Source organism: Ictalurus punctatus, chromosome 19 (genome assembly GCF_001660625.3).
Source record: "Ictalurus punctatus breed USDA103 chromosome 19, Coco_2.0, whole genome shotgun sequence".
In the NCBI taxonomy this organism is placed as follows: domain Eukaryota; kingdom Metazoa; phylum Chordata; class Actinopteri; order Siluriformes; family Ictaluridae; genus Ictalurus; species Ictalurus punctatus.
The window spans coordinates 28,022,422-28,037,324 of record NC_030434.2 but is presented as its reverse complement, the minus strand read 5'-3'; the positions used below and the strand labels follow the sequence as shown (position 1 = coordinate 28,037,324).

Genomic DNA, 14,903 nt, shown 5'->3' with positions numbered 1-14,903 from the left:
AATGGTGGAGTGTAGTATGGTGGAGTGTAGTATGGTGGAGTGTAGTATGGTGGAGTATAGTATAGTGGAGTGTAGTATAGTGGAGTGTAGTATAGTGGAGTGTAGTATAGTGGAGTGTAGTATGGTGGAGTTCAGTATAGTGGAGTGTAGTATGGTGGATTATAGAATGGTGGAGTGTTGTATAGTGGAGTATAGTATAGTGGAGTGTAGTATAGTGGAGTGTAGTATGGTGGATTATAGAATGGTGGAGTGTAGTATGGTGGAGTGTAGTATTGTATAGTATGTATTGTATGTAATTCTGCAGAATTACAGTTTCCCTTCACTGGAACTAAGAGGGTCAAACCTGTTCCAGCACGACAGTGCCCCTGTGCACAAAGCGAGCCATGCTCCAAAATCTAGTGGAAATTTTTACCAGAAGAATAGAGCTTAATATCACATCAAACGTGGAAAAAAATCCATGCATATGTGTGATTATCAGATGTCCACTTGCCTTTGGCCACACACACGCACGCTCGAACGCACGCACGCACTCACACACACACACACACACACACACACACACACACACACACACACACACACACACAATATTACTGTATTCCGATCTTTCCACAAATGTAACTAATGCACCGTTAACTTTAACCCTGGTTATTTCAATAAGACTTTTATTTTAAAAGAAGAAATGTAGCACCGCCATGTTATTGCAGTTCCAGCCAATGGCGTTGAGTTATCCTGAAGCTGATCCGCGGTCGGAATGAAAGGTCTAAGTGTGACATCACGAGGCGAGTGTCTGATCTGAGGTCAGCGATAAGTGCACATACTGCGAGTGGAAAGACAGGAAGAGCTGCGTAGCGTCTGAACACACACAGTGTCTGTCTCTCTCTCTCTCTCTCTCTCTCTCTCTCTCTCTCTCTCTCTCTCTCTCACACACACACACACACACACAATTGCAGTGTTTCACATTAAAGCGAACCTTAAACGGTAACATTTCACTGAGGGGAGTTTAATATCCGCATTGACGAAGATAAAGATGATGATGATGATGATGGTGGTGGTGGTGTAGTGATTAACTGCAGCCTCCGCGCTCGCTTCTCCGGATATGTGGCAGAAATATACATTTCAGTTTCATCTCTGATCATCTGCAATTCTGTGATTAATACAGAAACTTCAGAGAGAAAATGGCGGTATGTAAAGTGACTTTAACACAGTGCTGGTGTTTATAATCTGTGTGTTTGCTTCATTCTTAATGTTTAATCCAGCTGTTTGTGTAGAGCTTCATCTATACATATAACATTACATACAACATATTATATACAACATATATACATACATACAACATATCCAATCCTCATTAATTATTATTAATCTTATTCATATTATTATAGTGTGTATGTCTTAATTTAGTCCTCATTATATTCTTTAGCTTAATATTTATCTGACAAAACAGTCAATAAAATTAATGATATATGTGTCTAACTGTTGAGATAAAATGTAACAGTGTGACAGAGTTAGTGTGTTTGGGTCGTGTTCTAATAGAAGTGTGTTTGGGTCGTGTTCTAATAGAAGTGTGTTTAGGTCCTGTTCTAATAGAAGTGTGTTTGGGTCATGTTATAATAGAAGTGTGTTTAGGTCCTGTTATAATAGAAGTGTGTTTGGGTTGTGTTCTAATAGAAGTGTGTTTGGGTTGTGTTCTAATAGAAGTGTGTTTGGGTTGTGTTCTAATAGAAGTGTGTTTGGGTTGTGTTATAATAGGTGTGTGTTTGGGTTGTGTTATAATAGGTGTGTTTAGGTCCTGTTCTAATAGAAGTGTGTTTGGGTCATGTTATAATAGAAGTGTGTTTAGGTCCTGTTATAATAGAAGTGTGTTTGGGTCGTGTTATAATAGAAGTGTGTTTGGGTCGTGTTCTAATAGAAGTGTGTTAGGGTTGTGTTCTAATAGAAGTGTGTGTTTGGCCGTGTTCTAATAGAAGTGTGTTTGGGTTGTGTTATAATAGGTGTGTGTTTGGGTTGTGTTATAATAGGTGTGTTTAGGTCCTGTTTTAATAGACGTGTGTTTGGGTCGTGTTCTAATAGAAGTGTGTTTGGGTCGTGTTCTAATAGAAGTGTGTTTAGGTCCTGTTATAATAGAAGTGTGTTTGGGTCGTGTTCTAATAGAAGTGTGTTTGGGTTGTGTTCTAATAGAAGTGTGTGTTTGGCCGTGTTCTAATAGAAGTGTGTTTGGGTTGTGTTATAATAGGTGTGTTTAGGTCCTGTTTTAATAGACGTGTGTTTGGGTCGTGTTCTAATAGAAGTGTGTTTGGGTCGTGTTCTAATAGAAGTGTGTTTAGGTCCTGTTATAATAGAAGTGTGTTTGGGTCGTGTTCTAATAGAAGTGTGTTTGGGTTGTGTTCTAATAGAAGTGTGTTTGGGTTGTGTTCTAATAGAAGTGTGTGTTTGGCTGTGTTCTAATAGAAGTGTGTTTGGGTTGTGTTATAATAGGTGTGTGTTTGGGTTGTGTTATAATAGAAGTGTGTTTGGGTTGTGTTATAATAGAAGTGTGTTTGGGTTGTGTTATAATAGGTGTGTGTTTGGGTTGTGTTATAATAGGTGTGTTTAGGTCCTGTTTTAATAGACGTGTGTTTGGGCATGGTGTTATAATAGAAGTGTGTTTGGGTTGTGTTATAATAGAAGTGTGTTTGGGTTGTGTTATAATAGAAGTGTGTTTGGGTTGTGTTATAATAGAAGTGTGTTTGGGTTGTGTTATAATAGAAGTGTGTTTGGGTTGTGTTATAATAGGTGTGTGTTTGGGTTGTGTTATAATAGAAGTGTGTTTGGGTTGTGTTATAATAGGAGTGTGGTTTGGGTTGTGTTATAATAGAAGTGTGGTTTGGGTTGTGTTATAATAGAAGTGTGTTTGGGTTGTGTTATAATAGGTGTGTGTTTGGGTTGTGTTATAATAGAAGTGTGTTTGGGTTGTGTTATAATAGGAGTGTGGTTTGGGTTGTGTTATAATAGGAGTGTGGTTTGGGTTGTGTTATAATAGAAGTGTGGTTTGGGTTGTGTTATAATAGAAGTGTGTTTGGGTTGTGTTATAATAGGTGTGTGTTTGGGTTGTGTTATAATAGAAGTGTGTTTGGGTTGTGTTATAATAGGAGTGTGGTTTGGGTTGTGTTATAATAGAAGTGTGGTTTGGGTTGTGTTATAATAGAAGTGTGTTTGGGTTGTGTTATAATAGAAGTGTGTTTGGGTTGTGTTATAATAGAAGTGTGTTTGGGTTGTGTTATAATAGGTGTGTGTTTGGGTTGTGTTATAATAGAAGTGTGTTTGGGTTGTGTTATAATAGGAGTGTGGTTTGGGTTGTGTTATAATAGAAGTGTGGTTTGGGTTGTGTTATAATAGAAGTGTGTTTGGGTTGTGTTATAATAGGTGTGTGTTTGGGTTGTGTTATAATAGAAGAGCGTTTGGGTTGTGTTCTAATAGAAGCCATTTGGGTACTGTTCTAATAGAAGTGAGTTTGTGTCCTGTTCTAATAGAAGAGCATTTTGGTTGTGTTATAGTAGAAGTGTGTTTGGGTTGTGTTCTAATAGAAGTGAGTTTGGGTCCTGTTATAATAGACGTGTGTTTGGGTTGTGTTATAATAGAAGTGTGTTTGGGTTGTGTTATAATAGAAGTGTGTTTGGGTTGTGTTATAATAGGTGTGTGTTTGGGTTGTGTTATAATAGAAGTGTGGTTTGGGTTGTGTTATAATAGGTGTGTGTTTGGGTTGTGTTATAATAGGTGTGTGTTTGGGTTGTGTTATAATAGAAGTGTGTTTGGGTTGTGTTATAATAGGTGTGTGTTTGGGTTGTGTTATAATAGGTGTGTTTAGGTCCTGTTTTAATAGACGTGTGTTTGGGTCGTGTTCTATTAGAAGTGTGTTTGGGTCGTGTTCTAATAGAAGTGTGTTTAGGTCCTGTTATAATAGAAGTGTGTTTGGGTCGTGTTCTAATAGAAGTGTGTTTGGGTTGTGTTCTAATAGAAGTGTGTTTGGGTTGTGTTCTAATAGAAGTGTGTGTTTGGCTGTGTTCTAATAGAAGTGTGTTTGGGTTGTGTTATAATAGGTGTGTGTTTGGGTTGTGTTATAATAGGTGTGTGTTTGGGTTGTGTTATAATAGGTGTGTGTTTGGGTTGTGTTATAATAGAAGTGTGTTTGGGTTGTGTTATAATAGAAGTGTGTTTGGGTTGTGTTATAATAGGTGTGTGTTTGGGTTGTGTTATAATAGGTGTGTTTAGGTCCTGTTTTAATAGACGTGTGTTTGGGCATGGTGTTATAATAGAAGTGTGTTTGGGTTGTGTTATAATAGAAGTGTGTTTGGGTTGTGTTATAATAGAAGTGTGTTTGGGTTGTGTTATAATAGGTGTGTGTTTGGGTTGTGTTATAATAGAAGTGTGTTTGGGTTGTGTTATAATAGGAGTGTGGTTTGGGTTGTGTTATAATAGAAGTGTGGTTTGGGTTGTGTTATAATAGAAGTGTGTTTGGGTTGTGTTATAATAGGTGTGTGTTTGGGTTGTGTTATAATAGAAGAGCGTTTGGGTTGTGTTCTAATAGAAGCCATTTGGGTACTGTTCTAATAGAAGTGAGTTTGTGTCCTGTTCTAATAGAAGAGCATTTTGGTTGTGTTATAGTAGAAGTGTGTTTGGGTTGTGTTCTAATAGAAGTGAGTTTGGGTCCTGTTATAATAGACGTGTGTTTGGGTTGTGTTATAATAGAAGTGTGTTTGGGTTGTGTTATAATAGAAGTGTGTTTGGGTTGTGTTATAATAGGTGTGTGTTTGGGTTGTGTTATAATAGAAGTGTGGTTTGGGTTGTGTTATAATAGGTGTGTGTTTGGGTTGTGTTATAATAGGTGTGTGTTTGGGTTGTGTTATAATAGGTGTGTTTAGGTCCTGTTTTAATAGAAGTGTGTTTGGGTTGTGTTCTAATAGAAGTGTGTTTGGGTTGTGTTCTAATAGAAGTGTGTTTAGGTCCTGTTATAATAGAAGAGCGTTTGGGTTGTGTTCTAATAGAAGTGTGTTTAGGTCCTGTTATAATAGAAGAGCGTTTGGGTTGTGTTCTAATAGAAGCCATTTGGGTACTGTTCTAATAGAAGTGAGTTTGTGTCCTGTTCTAATAGAAGAGCATTTTGGTTGTGTTATAATAGAAGTGTGTTTGGGTTGTGTTCTAATAGAAGTGAGTTTGGGTCCTGTTATAATAGGTGTGTTTGGGTCGTGTTCTAATAGAAGTGTGTTTGGGTTGTGTTCTAATACAAGTGTGTTTGTGTTGTGTTCTAATAGAAGTGTGTTTGGGTCCTGTTGTTATAGAAATGTGTTTGTAATAGGTACGTGTTTTGGGCGTGGTGTAATAGACGTGTGTTTTGGGCATGGTGTAATAGACGTGTGTATTGGGACGTGTGTTTTGGGCATGGTGTAATAGACGTGTGTTTTGGGCGTGGTGTAATAGATGCGTGTTTTGGGCATGGTGTAGTAGACGTGTGTTTTGGGAGTGGTGTAGTAGACGTGTATTTTGGGTGTGGTGTAGTAGACGCGTGTTTTGGGCGTGGTGTAGTAGACGTGTATTTTGGATGTGGTGTAATTGACGTGTGTTTTGGGCGTGGTGTAATAGACGTGTGTTTTGGGCGTGGTGTAATAGACATGTGTTTTGGGCATGGTGTAATAGATGTGTGTTTTGGGCATGGTGTAATAGACGTGTGTTTTGGGTGTGGTGTAATAGACGCGTGTTTTGGGCGTGGTGTAATAGACGTGTGTTTTGGGCATGGTGTAGTAGACGCGTGTTTTGGGCGTGGTGTAATAGATGTGTGTTTTGGGCATGGTGTAATAGATGTATGTTTTGGGTGTGGTGTAATAGACGTGTGTTTTGGGCGTGGTGTAATAGATTAGTATTTTTGGGCGTGGTGTAGTAGATGTGTGTTTTGGGTGTGGTGTAGTAGACGCGTGTTTTGGGCGTGGTGTAGTAGACGTGTATTTTGGGTGTGGTGTAATAGACATGTGTTTTGGGCATGGTGTAATAGACGTGTGTTTTGGGCATGGTGTAATAGACGTGTGTTTTGGGCGTGGTGTAATAGACGTGTATTTTGGGTGTGGTGTAATAGACGCGTGTTTTGGGCGTGGTGTAATAGACGTGTGTTTTGGGCGTGGTGTAGTAGACGTGTATTTTGGGTGTGGTGTAATAGACGCGTGTTTTGGGCGTGGTGTAGTAGACGTGTGTTTTGGGCGTGTGGAATAGACGTGTGTTTTGGGCATGATGTAGTAGACGTGTGTTTTGGGCGTGGTGTAATAGACGTGTGTTTTGGGCGTGGTGTAATAGACGTGTATTTTGGGTGTGGTATAATAGACGTGTGTTTTGCACGTGGTGTAGTAGACGCGTGTTTTGGGCGTGGTGTAGTAGACGTGTGTTTTGGGCGTGGTGTAATAGACGTGTGTTTTGGGTGTGGTGTAGTAGACGTGTGTTTTGGGCGTGGTGTAGTAGACGCGTGTTTTGGGCGTGGTGTAATAGACGCGTGTTTTGGGCGTGGTGTAATAGACGCGTGTTTTGGGCGTGGTGTAGTAGACGTGTGTTTTGGGCGTGGTGTAGTAGACGTGTGTTTTGGGCGTGGTGTAATAGACGTGTGTTTTGGGCGTGGTGTAGTAGATGTGTGTTTTGGGTGTGGTGTAGTAGACGCGTGTTTTGGGCGTGGTGTAGTAGACGTGTGTTTTGGGCGTGGTGTAATAGACGCGTGTTTTGGGCGTGGTGTAGTAGATGTGTGTTTTGGGTGTGGTGTAGTAGACGCGTGTTTTGGGCGTGGTGTAGTAGACGTGTGTTTTGGGCGTGGTGTAGTAGACGTGTGTTTTGGGCGTGGTGTAATAGACGCGTGTTTTGGGCGTGGTGTAATAGACGTGTGTTTTGGGCGTGGTGTAATGGACACATGTTTTCATTGTCATTGTCTTCTAACAGAAATGAAACAAAACCGCTGTCCGTCTTTGTTCCGATGTTTCTGTGTTCTTCATTTCCATTCTCACTCTTCATTTGCCTTGCAATAGGCACACAAGTATGCGCACACGTGCATACACACACACACACACACACACACACACACACACACACACACGCACACACACAAAACATTAACCCTGAGTTTAGAGTTTAAACTGCAAGAGAAACATTTGACTTTCAAATATTCTTTTCATTCTTTTACTTTTGCGTAGTTTGTTACGTAATGTGTTGCGTAGCTTGTTGTGTATCGTGTCACGTAGTGTGTTGCGTAGCGTGTTTCTTCTTGACTTCTGGAGGACGGCGTATCTCCTCCTGACTTCTGGAGGACGGCGTGTCTCCTCCTGACTTCTGAGGGACGGTGTGTCTCCTCCTGACTTCTGATGGATGAGGTGTCTCTTCTTGACTTTTGGTGGACGGCGTGTTTCTTCTTGACTTCTGGTGGACACCGTGTCTTCTCGTGACTTCTGGAGGACGGCGTGTCTCCTCCGGACTTCTGGTGGACGGCGTGTCTCCTCCTGACTTCTGTTGGACGGCGTGTCTCCTCCTGACTTCTGGGGGACGGCGTGTCTTCACGTGTCTGTACATCATATTACAAACCATAGTGTATTAGTTTTTGTTTGTTTTTTATTTGTGTGCGTCAGATTACAGTTTTCCTTTTCACCTGAATGTGTGTGTGGGCGGTTTCTATTTGGCCCTTAATTGTCTAAAGTAAAATGAGTGTGTGTGTGTGTGTGTGTGTGTGTGTGTGTGTGTGTGTGTGTGAGAGAGAGAGAGAGAGAGAGAGAGAGAGAGGTCTGTGTGTTTTTCAGCAGCTGTGCAAACATTAAACTCTGATGTATAGTTGCTCTCTATGTTTTTGTACATTATTGTCCTCCTCCTGATTATTAGAACTTGAACACTGATGTCATATCTCAAGCTTCCTCCTGTCCACTGCTGTAGTCACGCTTGAGTAGATAGAGTAGATTAGAATATATTCTGCACCTCTTTCTTCCACCATTACTCCGCCTCCACCTTTACTGTACTTCCACCATTACTCCACCTCCACCTTTACTGTATTTCCCCCATTACTCCACCTCCACCTTTACTGTATTTCCACCGTAACCCCGCCTTCAACTTTACTGTACTTCCACCATTACTCCACCTCCACCTTTACTGTATTTCCACCGTTACTCCACCTCCACCTTTACTGTACTTCCACCATTACTCCACCTCCACCTTTACTGTACTTCCACCATTACTCTGCCTCCACCTTGGGTTAGGTTTAGGGTTCTTCTCAGCCATCCACAGTGGCTGGACCATGTTAAAAGCACTTGAGAAATCAAATAACATGATCCTCACTGTGCTTTGTGGCCTCTCCAGGTGTCTGTGAAGCAGGTAGATGATGGCATCCTCCACATCGATGTTAGCCTTGTAAGCAAATTGCATTGGAAGCATGCAGCCCTCTACCAGGGGTCTGAGGTGCTGTAGAACCAGCCTCTCAAGGGTCTTCATTACATGTGATGTTAAGGCCACAGGCCTGAAGATATTGAGAGTGCTGGGACCTCCTTTCTTGGGCATGCGGACTATGCAGATCTTATCTAGATCTTAGGCACCTTTCTTAGCCTCAGGGATAGCTCAAAATGATGCCGAAACACTTCTGCCATCTGCTCCGCACACACTTTATGCACACTCGGTTGATGATGTCAGGTCCTCTGACATCCGGGTCTTAGTGAGCTGCTGTCTCAACTGGCTGGTAGTGGGTGGGGATATGGTGGAGGTGTGGGTGGGGATATGGGGAGGATGTGGTGGTGGTGATGCTGTCTTCCTTGGTGTGGGAGGTGTTGTGATGTTTTCTTTCGTTGTGTTGTCTACTGGTGAGAAGAGGCGGGCTGTGGCTGTCATTTCCCAGTCTTGTTTTGCTGCAGGGAGGCCTGCAGAGGACGGGGCAGCCCAGGTGTGAATGGGGACAGCCAAGATGGAGGTGTGAGTGGGGACATTTAAGGAGCTGGAGGGAGGTTCAGTGACTCCTGCGTTAGTGAGTCAAACCTGTTGAAAAACTGGTTTAACTCGTTGGCGTGACCCTGTTCCTTCTGACTTTTACATACAAGTGATGCTCTTCACTCCCCCCACACACCTGTTTCAGATTGTTCTGTTGTAGCTTCCCCACAATCTGGTTCTTCTGCCAGTATTTTAGTCCTCCTCAGCTACTTCTGTATTCCCTTGTGGTGTTGTAACATTGTGTTGTAGTGTGGTGTTGTAATGCTGTGTTGTAGTGTGGTGTTGTAATGTAGTGTTGTAACGCTGTGTTGCAGTGTGATGTTGTAACGCTGTGTTGTAGTGTGGTGTGACTTTGTGTTGTAGTGTGGTGTTGTAACATTGTGTTGTAGTGTGGTGTTGTAACGTTGTAGTGTGGTGTTGTAATTTTGTGTTGTAGTGTGGTGTTGTAATGTGGTGTTGTAACTTTGTGTTGTAGTGTGATGTGGTGTTGTAATGTTGTGTTGTAGTGTGGTGTTGTAATGTGATGTAACATTGTGTTGTAGTATGGTGTTGTAACGTGATATTGTAATGTTGTGTTCTAGTGTGGTGTTTAGTGTGGTGTTGTAATGTAGTGTTGTAACACTGTGTTGTAGTGTGGTGTTGTAATGTGGTGTTGTAATGTTCAGTTGTAGCGTGCTGTTGTAACTTTGTGTTGTAATGTGGTGGTGTAACGTTGTGTTGGAGTGTTGTGTTGTAATGTGTTGGAGTGTGGTTTTGTAATGTGGTGTTGTAACGTTGTGTTGTAAGTCGGGATGTCACAATACCAAAAATCTAGTAGTCGGTACCGATATCACCAAAAGTACACGATACTCGATACCACGGTGTGGTATAAAAATAAAATTAAAAAAATAAATTTCAAAAAATAAATAAAAAACTCTCCTGAGGACATCCTCCTCTGGCTGATACTGGCAATGAGTGGAGGCTACAGTGGAGGTGCAGTACTCCTAAACGCACGCGCACACACACACACACACCTTATACTCTGAATGCAAGCATTAGTTTAAATTCACTGATTTGGTGGCAGGATAAAACGATTCATTAAAAGCATGAACATTTGAATAATTATTAGTGACATTAGGCTACATGTATCTGACAGGACACGGGCTGAATGGAGATGCATGGTGGAACATTCGGAGGTACTTTATAACACTGCAATGTGTTAGCGTCGTTAACAAATAACAGGCTATCGCTAACATTACATGGAGCATAACGTTAGCTGTTTTCACGGCCACAATGCAGCTGTCTCAAACAAACATAATATAGGACCATCTTTCAGGTGCTTCGCCAAATTCCAGGTGTTTCCTCGCTTTGTTTGAAATGAACGATAGCATCGGTTACACACCGGCTTCAGAGCATCAATTATATGTTTGTTGTCATCCGCCTCGAATGCGAAGTATTTCCATATTTAACTCGTACCACATTTCCTCTCAACGAGTGGCGGCGGAGCTAAACTTCTGTATTTTTTCCCGTGTGCTTGTAGGCCTTCCTCTTCTTCTTCACCACTTGTGGACTGACTGAAACATTTGCGCGTATTTTCTGCCCCCATCAGGTCCGGAAGAATTGCAACCTCGGTACCTCCATTAGAATTGATTCAAACGCTAGTGCAGTAAAACAAGTACCGTGACGTTTTAAGAATGTTGGCACCTGTCACGAGTTCCCCTTTAAGCAGCGCCCTGTGGAGCATGTGAGCGCGTGTGCGTGAGCACCTGCTTTTCCCTTGTGGACAATCGTGACATTTCGACTCGTGCATTTGTTTATGTTTCTGTCATGTCTCCTCCCCGTTCTGTCATTGGTTGTAGTCTCACGTGTGTCTGAATCGTCCTCAGCCATCAGCCATTACGAGGCTGATTAGCTCCGCATATATACCGCGTGCCTCCCAGCGCACAACGCGGAATGTTGAATGAGTTAGATAGTCGATTAGTTTAGAGTCCTTACGATAGATAACCACAGTTATAGTCATAGTTTCATGTTTCGTTTCATAGTCTTAGTCTTAGTCTTACTTCATTCTTCATGTCATGTGTAGTTTTGTTTAAGTTCACGCTGGTTTCTCCGCTACCAGTCCCTCGCTGCTGTTTCTGTTTCATGTTTGGTATATCGACCCTGTATCCCGAGACCACGACGTTGATTCCTGCCTTGCCTCGTTTATGCCTGTTTGCCAATCGCCTGAACCTTGCATGTTACTGGATTACGTTTTTGGATCACGTTCTGGATTTACCTGCCTGTGTGTCTCTCAATAAAACTGTTCACACTGTGCTTGCATCCTACCTTATCTCCGTTGCGTCACGAAACGTGGCAGTACCGAACTATCGGTTCTCGTGACATCCTGAGTTGTAAGGTTGTTGTAATATGGCGTTGTAACATTGTGTTGTAATGTTGTGTTGTATTGTTGTGGTGTAACATTCGATTGTAATGTTGTAGTCTGGTGTTGTAACATTGTGTTGTAATGTTGTGTTGTACTGTTGTGGTGTAACGTTGTGTTGTAACATTGTGTTGTAATGTTGTGTTGTAATGTTGTGGTGTAACGTTGTGTTGTAACATTGTGTTGTAATGTTGTGGTGTAATGATGTGTTGTAATGTTGTGGTGTAATGTTGTGTTGTAATGTTGTGGTGTAACGTTGTGTTGTAACATTGTGTTGTAACATTGTGTTGTAATGTTGTGTTGTAATGTTGTGGTGTAATGATGTATTGTAATGTTGTGGTGTAATGATGTGTTGTAATGTTGTGGTGTAATGATGTGTTGTAATGTTGTGGTGTAATGATGTGTTGTTATGTTGTGGTGTAACGTTGTGTTGTAACATTGTGTTGTAACATTGTGTTGTAATGTTGTGTTGTAATGTTGTGGTGTAATGATGTGTTGTAATGTTGTGGTGTAATGATGTGTTGTAATGTTGTGGTGTAATGATGTGTTGTTATGTTGTGGTGTAACGTTGTGTTGTTATGTTGTGGTGTAACGTTGTGTTGTAATGTTGTGGTGTTTACCAGTTGAGGTTCCCTGTGTAACAGATTAGTGCATTGCATTAATCTCACTTCAGCCGATTTTAGGAAGTTTGTTCTGTAAAACAGGAAGTAGGTCAGAAAGCAGATGACCTGAATTAGTTATTTTAGGAGTGTTTTTTTTTAGACTGACACAGCTCTGAATGTGTGTATGTGTGTGTTTTTTAGACATGTTGAGGTCTGAGCTGCAGTAACAGAAGCATCATGGAACCTGGAACTGACACACAGGGAGATGCGGACAAACCTTTGGTGAGTAACACATACACACACACACACACACACACACACACACACACAGCTCACAGAATTATATCTACCCATGCACACATCTCTGTATGAGGAGAGAACAGCTGTGCATGTGTGTTTGTCTGTCTGTGTGTGTGTGTGTGTGTGTGTGTGTGTGTGTGTAAAGATAAGGAGGAAATATGCCAGTGCCATGCAGGAAGTCACTTCCTGTGGTGGGCAGGGCTAAGTGGAAGAACTAAGTGAGTGATGAAACAACAGTATAACAAAACTTTATGTGTGTGTGTGTCTGTGTGTGTATGTGTGTGTGAATATATATCACTATATATACACCTATCAGCCATAACATTAAAACCACCTGCCTAATATTGTGTAGGTCGCCCTTGTGCCTACAAAACAGCTCTGAGCCGTCGAGGCATGGACTCCACAAGACCCCTGAAGGTTTGCTGTGGTATCTGACACCAAGACATCAGCAGTAGTCCTTTTAGTCCTGTAAGTTGTGAGGTGGGGCATCCGTGGATCGGACTTTTTTGTCCAGAACGTCCCACAGACACTGGATCGGATTGAGATCTGGGGAATTTGGAGGCTGAGTCAACACTGTGAACTCTTTGTCATGTTCCTCAAACCGTCTGCAGCGTGTCAGGGAGCATTATCCTGCGGAAAGAGACCGCTGGCCACCATTAGGGAACAACGTTACCTTGAAGGTGTGTACTCAGTCTGCAGCAATGTTTAGGTAGGTGGTACATGTCAAAGTAACATCCACATGAATCCACACATCAGTGAGTCTTGGGAGCCCATGACCCTGTCTCCGGTTCACCGGTTGTTCTTCCCTGGACCACTTTTGGTAGGTTCTAACCACCGCATACCGGGAACACCCCACAAAACCTGCTTTTTTGGAGATGCTCTGACCCAGTCGTCTAGACATCACAATTTGGTCCGTGTCAAAGTCACTCAGATCCAACGTGTTAACTTCAAGAACTGACTGTTCACTTGCTGCCTAATAAATAAATCCCCCGCTGACAGCTGCCCCTGTAACAAGATAATGTTATTCAACTCACCTGTCAATGGTTTTAATGTTATGGCTGATCAGTGTGTGTTTGTGTGTGTGTGTGTATGTGTGTGTGTGTATCATTTTTTTCCAAAAGTAAACCAACATTCAGATGGGTACACCCTTCTCACTTCCACAAGTGTTAAGTTAAGAGCATGTTTAGCAGCCAGGTGTTATTCATAAAATGCACAAGGTTAGTTAATGATCAAGAGGTGTGACTGCTTCAATAAAAGCAGACCTTTTGGCAGTTTGTTATTCTGGAGCACTCAGGTGTGTGTGGCTACATCATGCCAGGAAGTAAGGTCAGAAGCCATGACCTCAGATAAGTCATTGTTTCTGCTCATTGATCTGGGAAGTTATAAGGCCATTTCCAAACACTTTGAAAAAGAATCTCCTGATTTTAGGAAGAAAGCTGAGAGTCGATGTGTCACCATTGTCTGTTCTGCATGATGGTTCAGTGACTGTTTGCTGGTAGAAAGAGGAAATTTGAACTTGAAGTTTTTGTAATTGAATAAAGTTAAGCAGACATTTTAATTGCTGTCTTAAATAGAGTGTATGACTGTGTGACAAGAGTTTTTAATTCTGTAATTCTTCTTCTTTTCGTGTAGAGGTTCCACTTTATATTAGTTTCGCCCAGTAGGCGGCGGTCTCAAGTGCCCTGTCCGTCATGTTGCACAAGTCTGTAATTGAATAATCTATCTGGATTTTCTGTGCATGTCTAGAGAGCAGCTTTACAGAAATATATAAATTCAGGATAGAGATGTTAAATGTATGAATTTATCTCTAATGAGCAGCCAGAGGTGACGGTGGTGAGGAAAAACTCCCTGAGACGATATGAGGAAGAAACATCGAGAGGAACCAGAGTCAAAAGGAGCCCATCCTCATCTGGGTGACACCAGATAGAGCGATTATAAATAAATACACCCCTTCTATAAATGTGCTAATACTACATGCTCAAGTAGTGCAGTTGTGTAAGCAGGAAATTCATTACAGCTTCTACAGGAAGTCTGTTGTGTTGAACTTCTCCACTGTTCACTGATGGAGACTCGAGTGCAGAACTGTTTGTGGTGATTGTAGTTCTAAAGCTATCATAGCATAACTGTTCATATGAACTGAGGTCCAGAGCATCTTTATGGTGTTTAAGTGGAACCGTCCTCAGTAATCTCAGAGATCTTTAGTCTGCACCATGTGGGACATCCTCAGCAGCAGCATGTGACCTCCAACTGATGAGAACTCCAACCAGAAGTAGAGCATCAGGATGGATCAGGCAGGTCCGGAGAGCAGAAGGGGTCAGGATCACTGATCTCAGGAGCATCATGTGTAGCTCGACAGAAAGAGAGGGAGAGAGAGAGAGAGAGAGCGAGCGAGAGAGCTGACGAACTGATAATGATCAGTCTAATAAGACCTGAGCCAGGAGAGCTCCGTTCCCTTAATGCCAACAACATTTTCTAATCTATCAAGGAGAATAGTATGATCTATAGTATTAAAAGCTAGGCCAGTAGTAGGTCATTTACTACTTTAACCAGCGCTGTCTCTGTGCTATGATGAGGTGTAAATCCTGACTGATATATTTCATCAGTGGTTTTCAACATGGGGGGCACGGAGAGATCTGAAG

The 14,903-nt window shown here is 41.9% G+C and overlaps 2 protein-coding genes across 7 annotated transcripts in view; one reads left to right on the top strand and one right to left on the bottom strand.

Moving 5' to 3' along the window:
• Positions 1-877: 877 nt before the first annotated feature.
• Positions 878-14,903, top strand: part of osbpl8 (oxysterol binding protein-like 8) — a 46,783-nt gene continuing 32,757 nt past the window's right edge. For 5 of the 6 annotated variants that reach the window (XM_053688117.1, XM_053688115.1, XM_053688113.1 and 2 more), the window contains exons 1-2: positions 878-1,184; positions 12,166-12,246. In XM_053688117.1, coding sequence (XP_053544092.1) covers positions 12,202-12,246 — 45 coding nt within the window. In that variant the 5' untranslated portion in view covers positions 878-1,184; positions 12,166-12,201. Of the gene's footprint in view, positions 1,185-12,165; positions 12,247-14,903 lie in introns of those variants that run through there. The other variant, XM_053688114.1, reaches the window with a different exon arrangement.
• Positions 5,313-6,929, bottom strand: LOC128635390 (uncharacterized). The gene has a single exon (XM_053688149.1). The coding sequence runs from the start codon at positions 6,927-6,929 to the stop codon at positions 5,313-5,315; it is 1,617 nt and encodes a 538-aa protein (XP_053544124.1).

Excerpts from the sequence above, each read along its gene's own strand:
- LOC128635390 (XM_053688149.1), bottom strand. The coding sequence starts at position 6,929 with ATGAAAACATGTGTCCATTACACCACGCCCAAAACACACGTCTATTAC.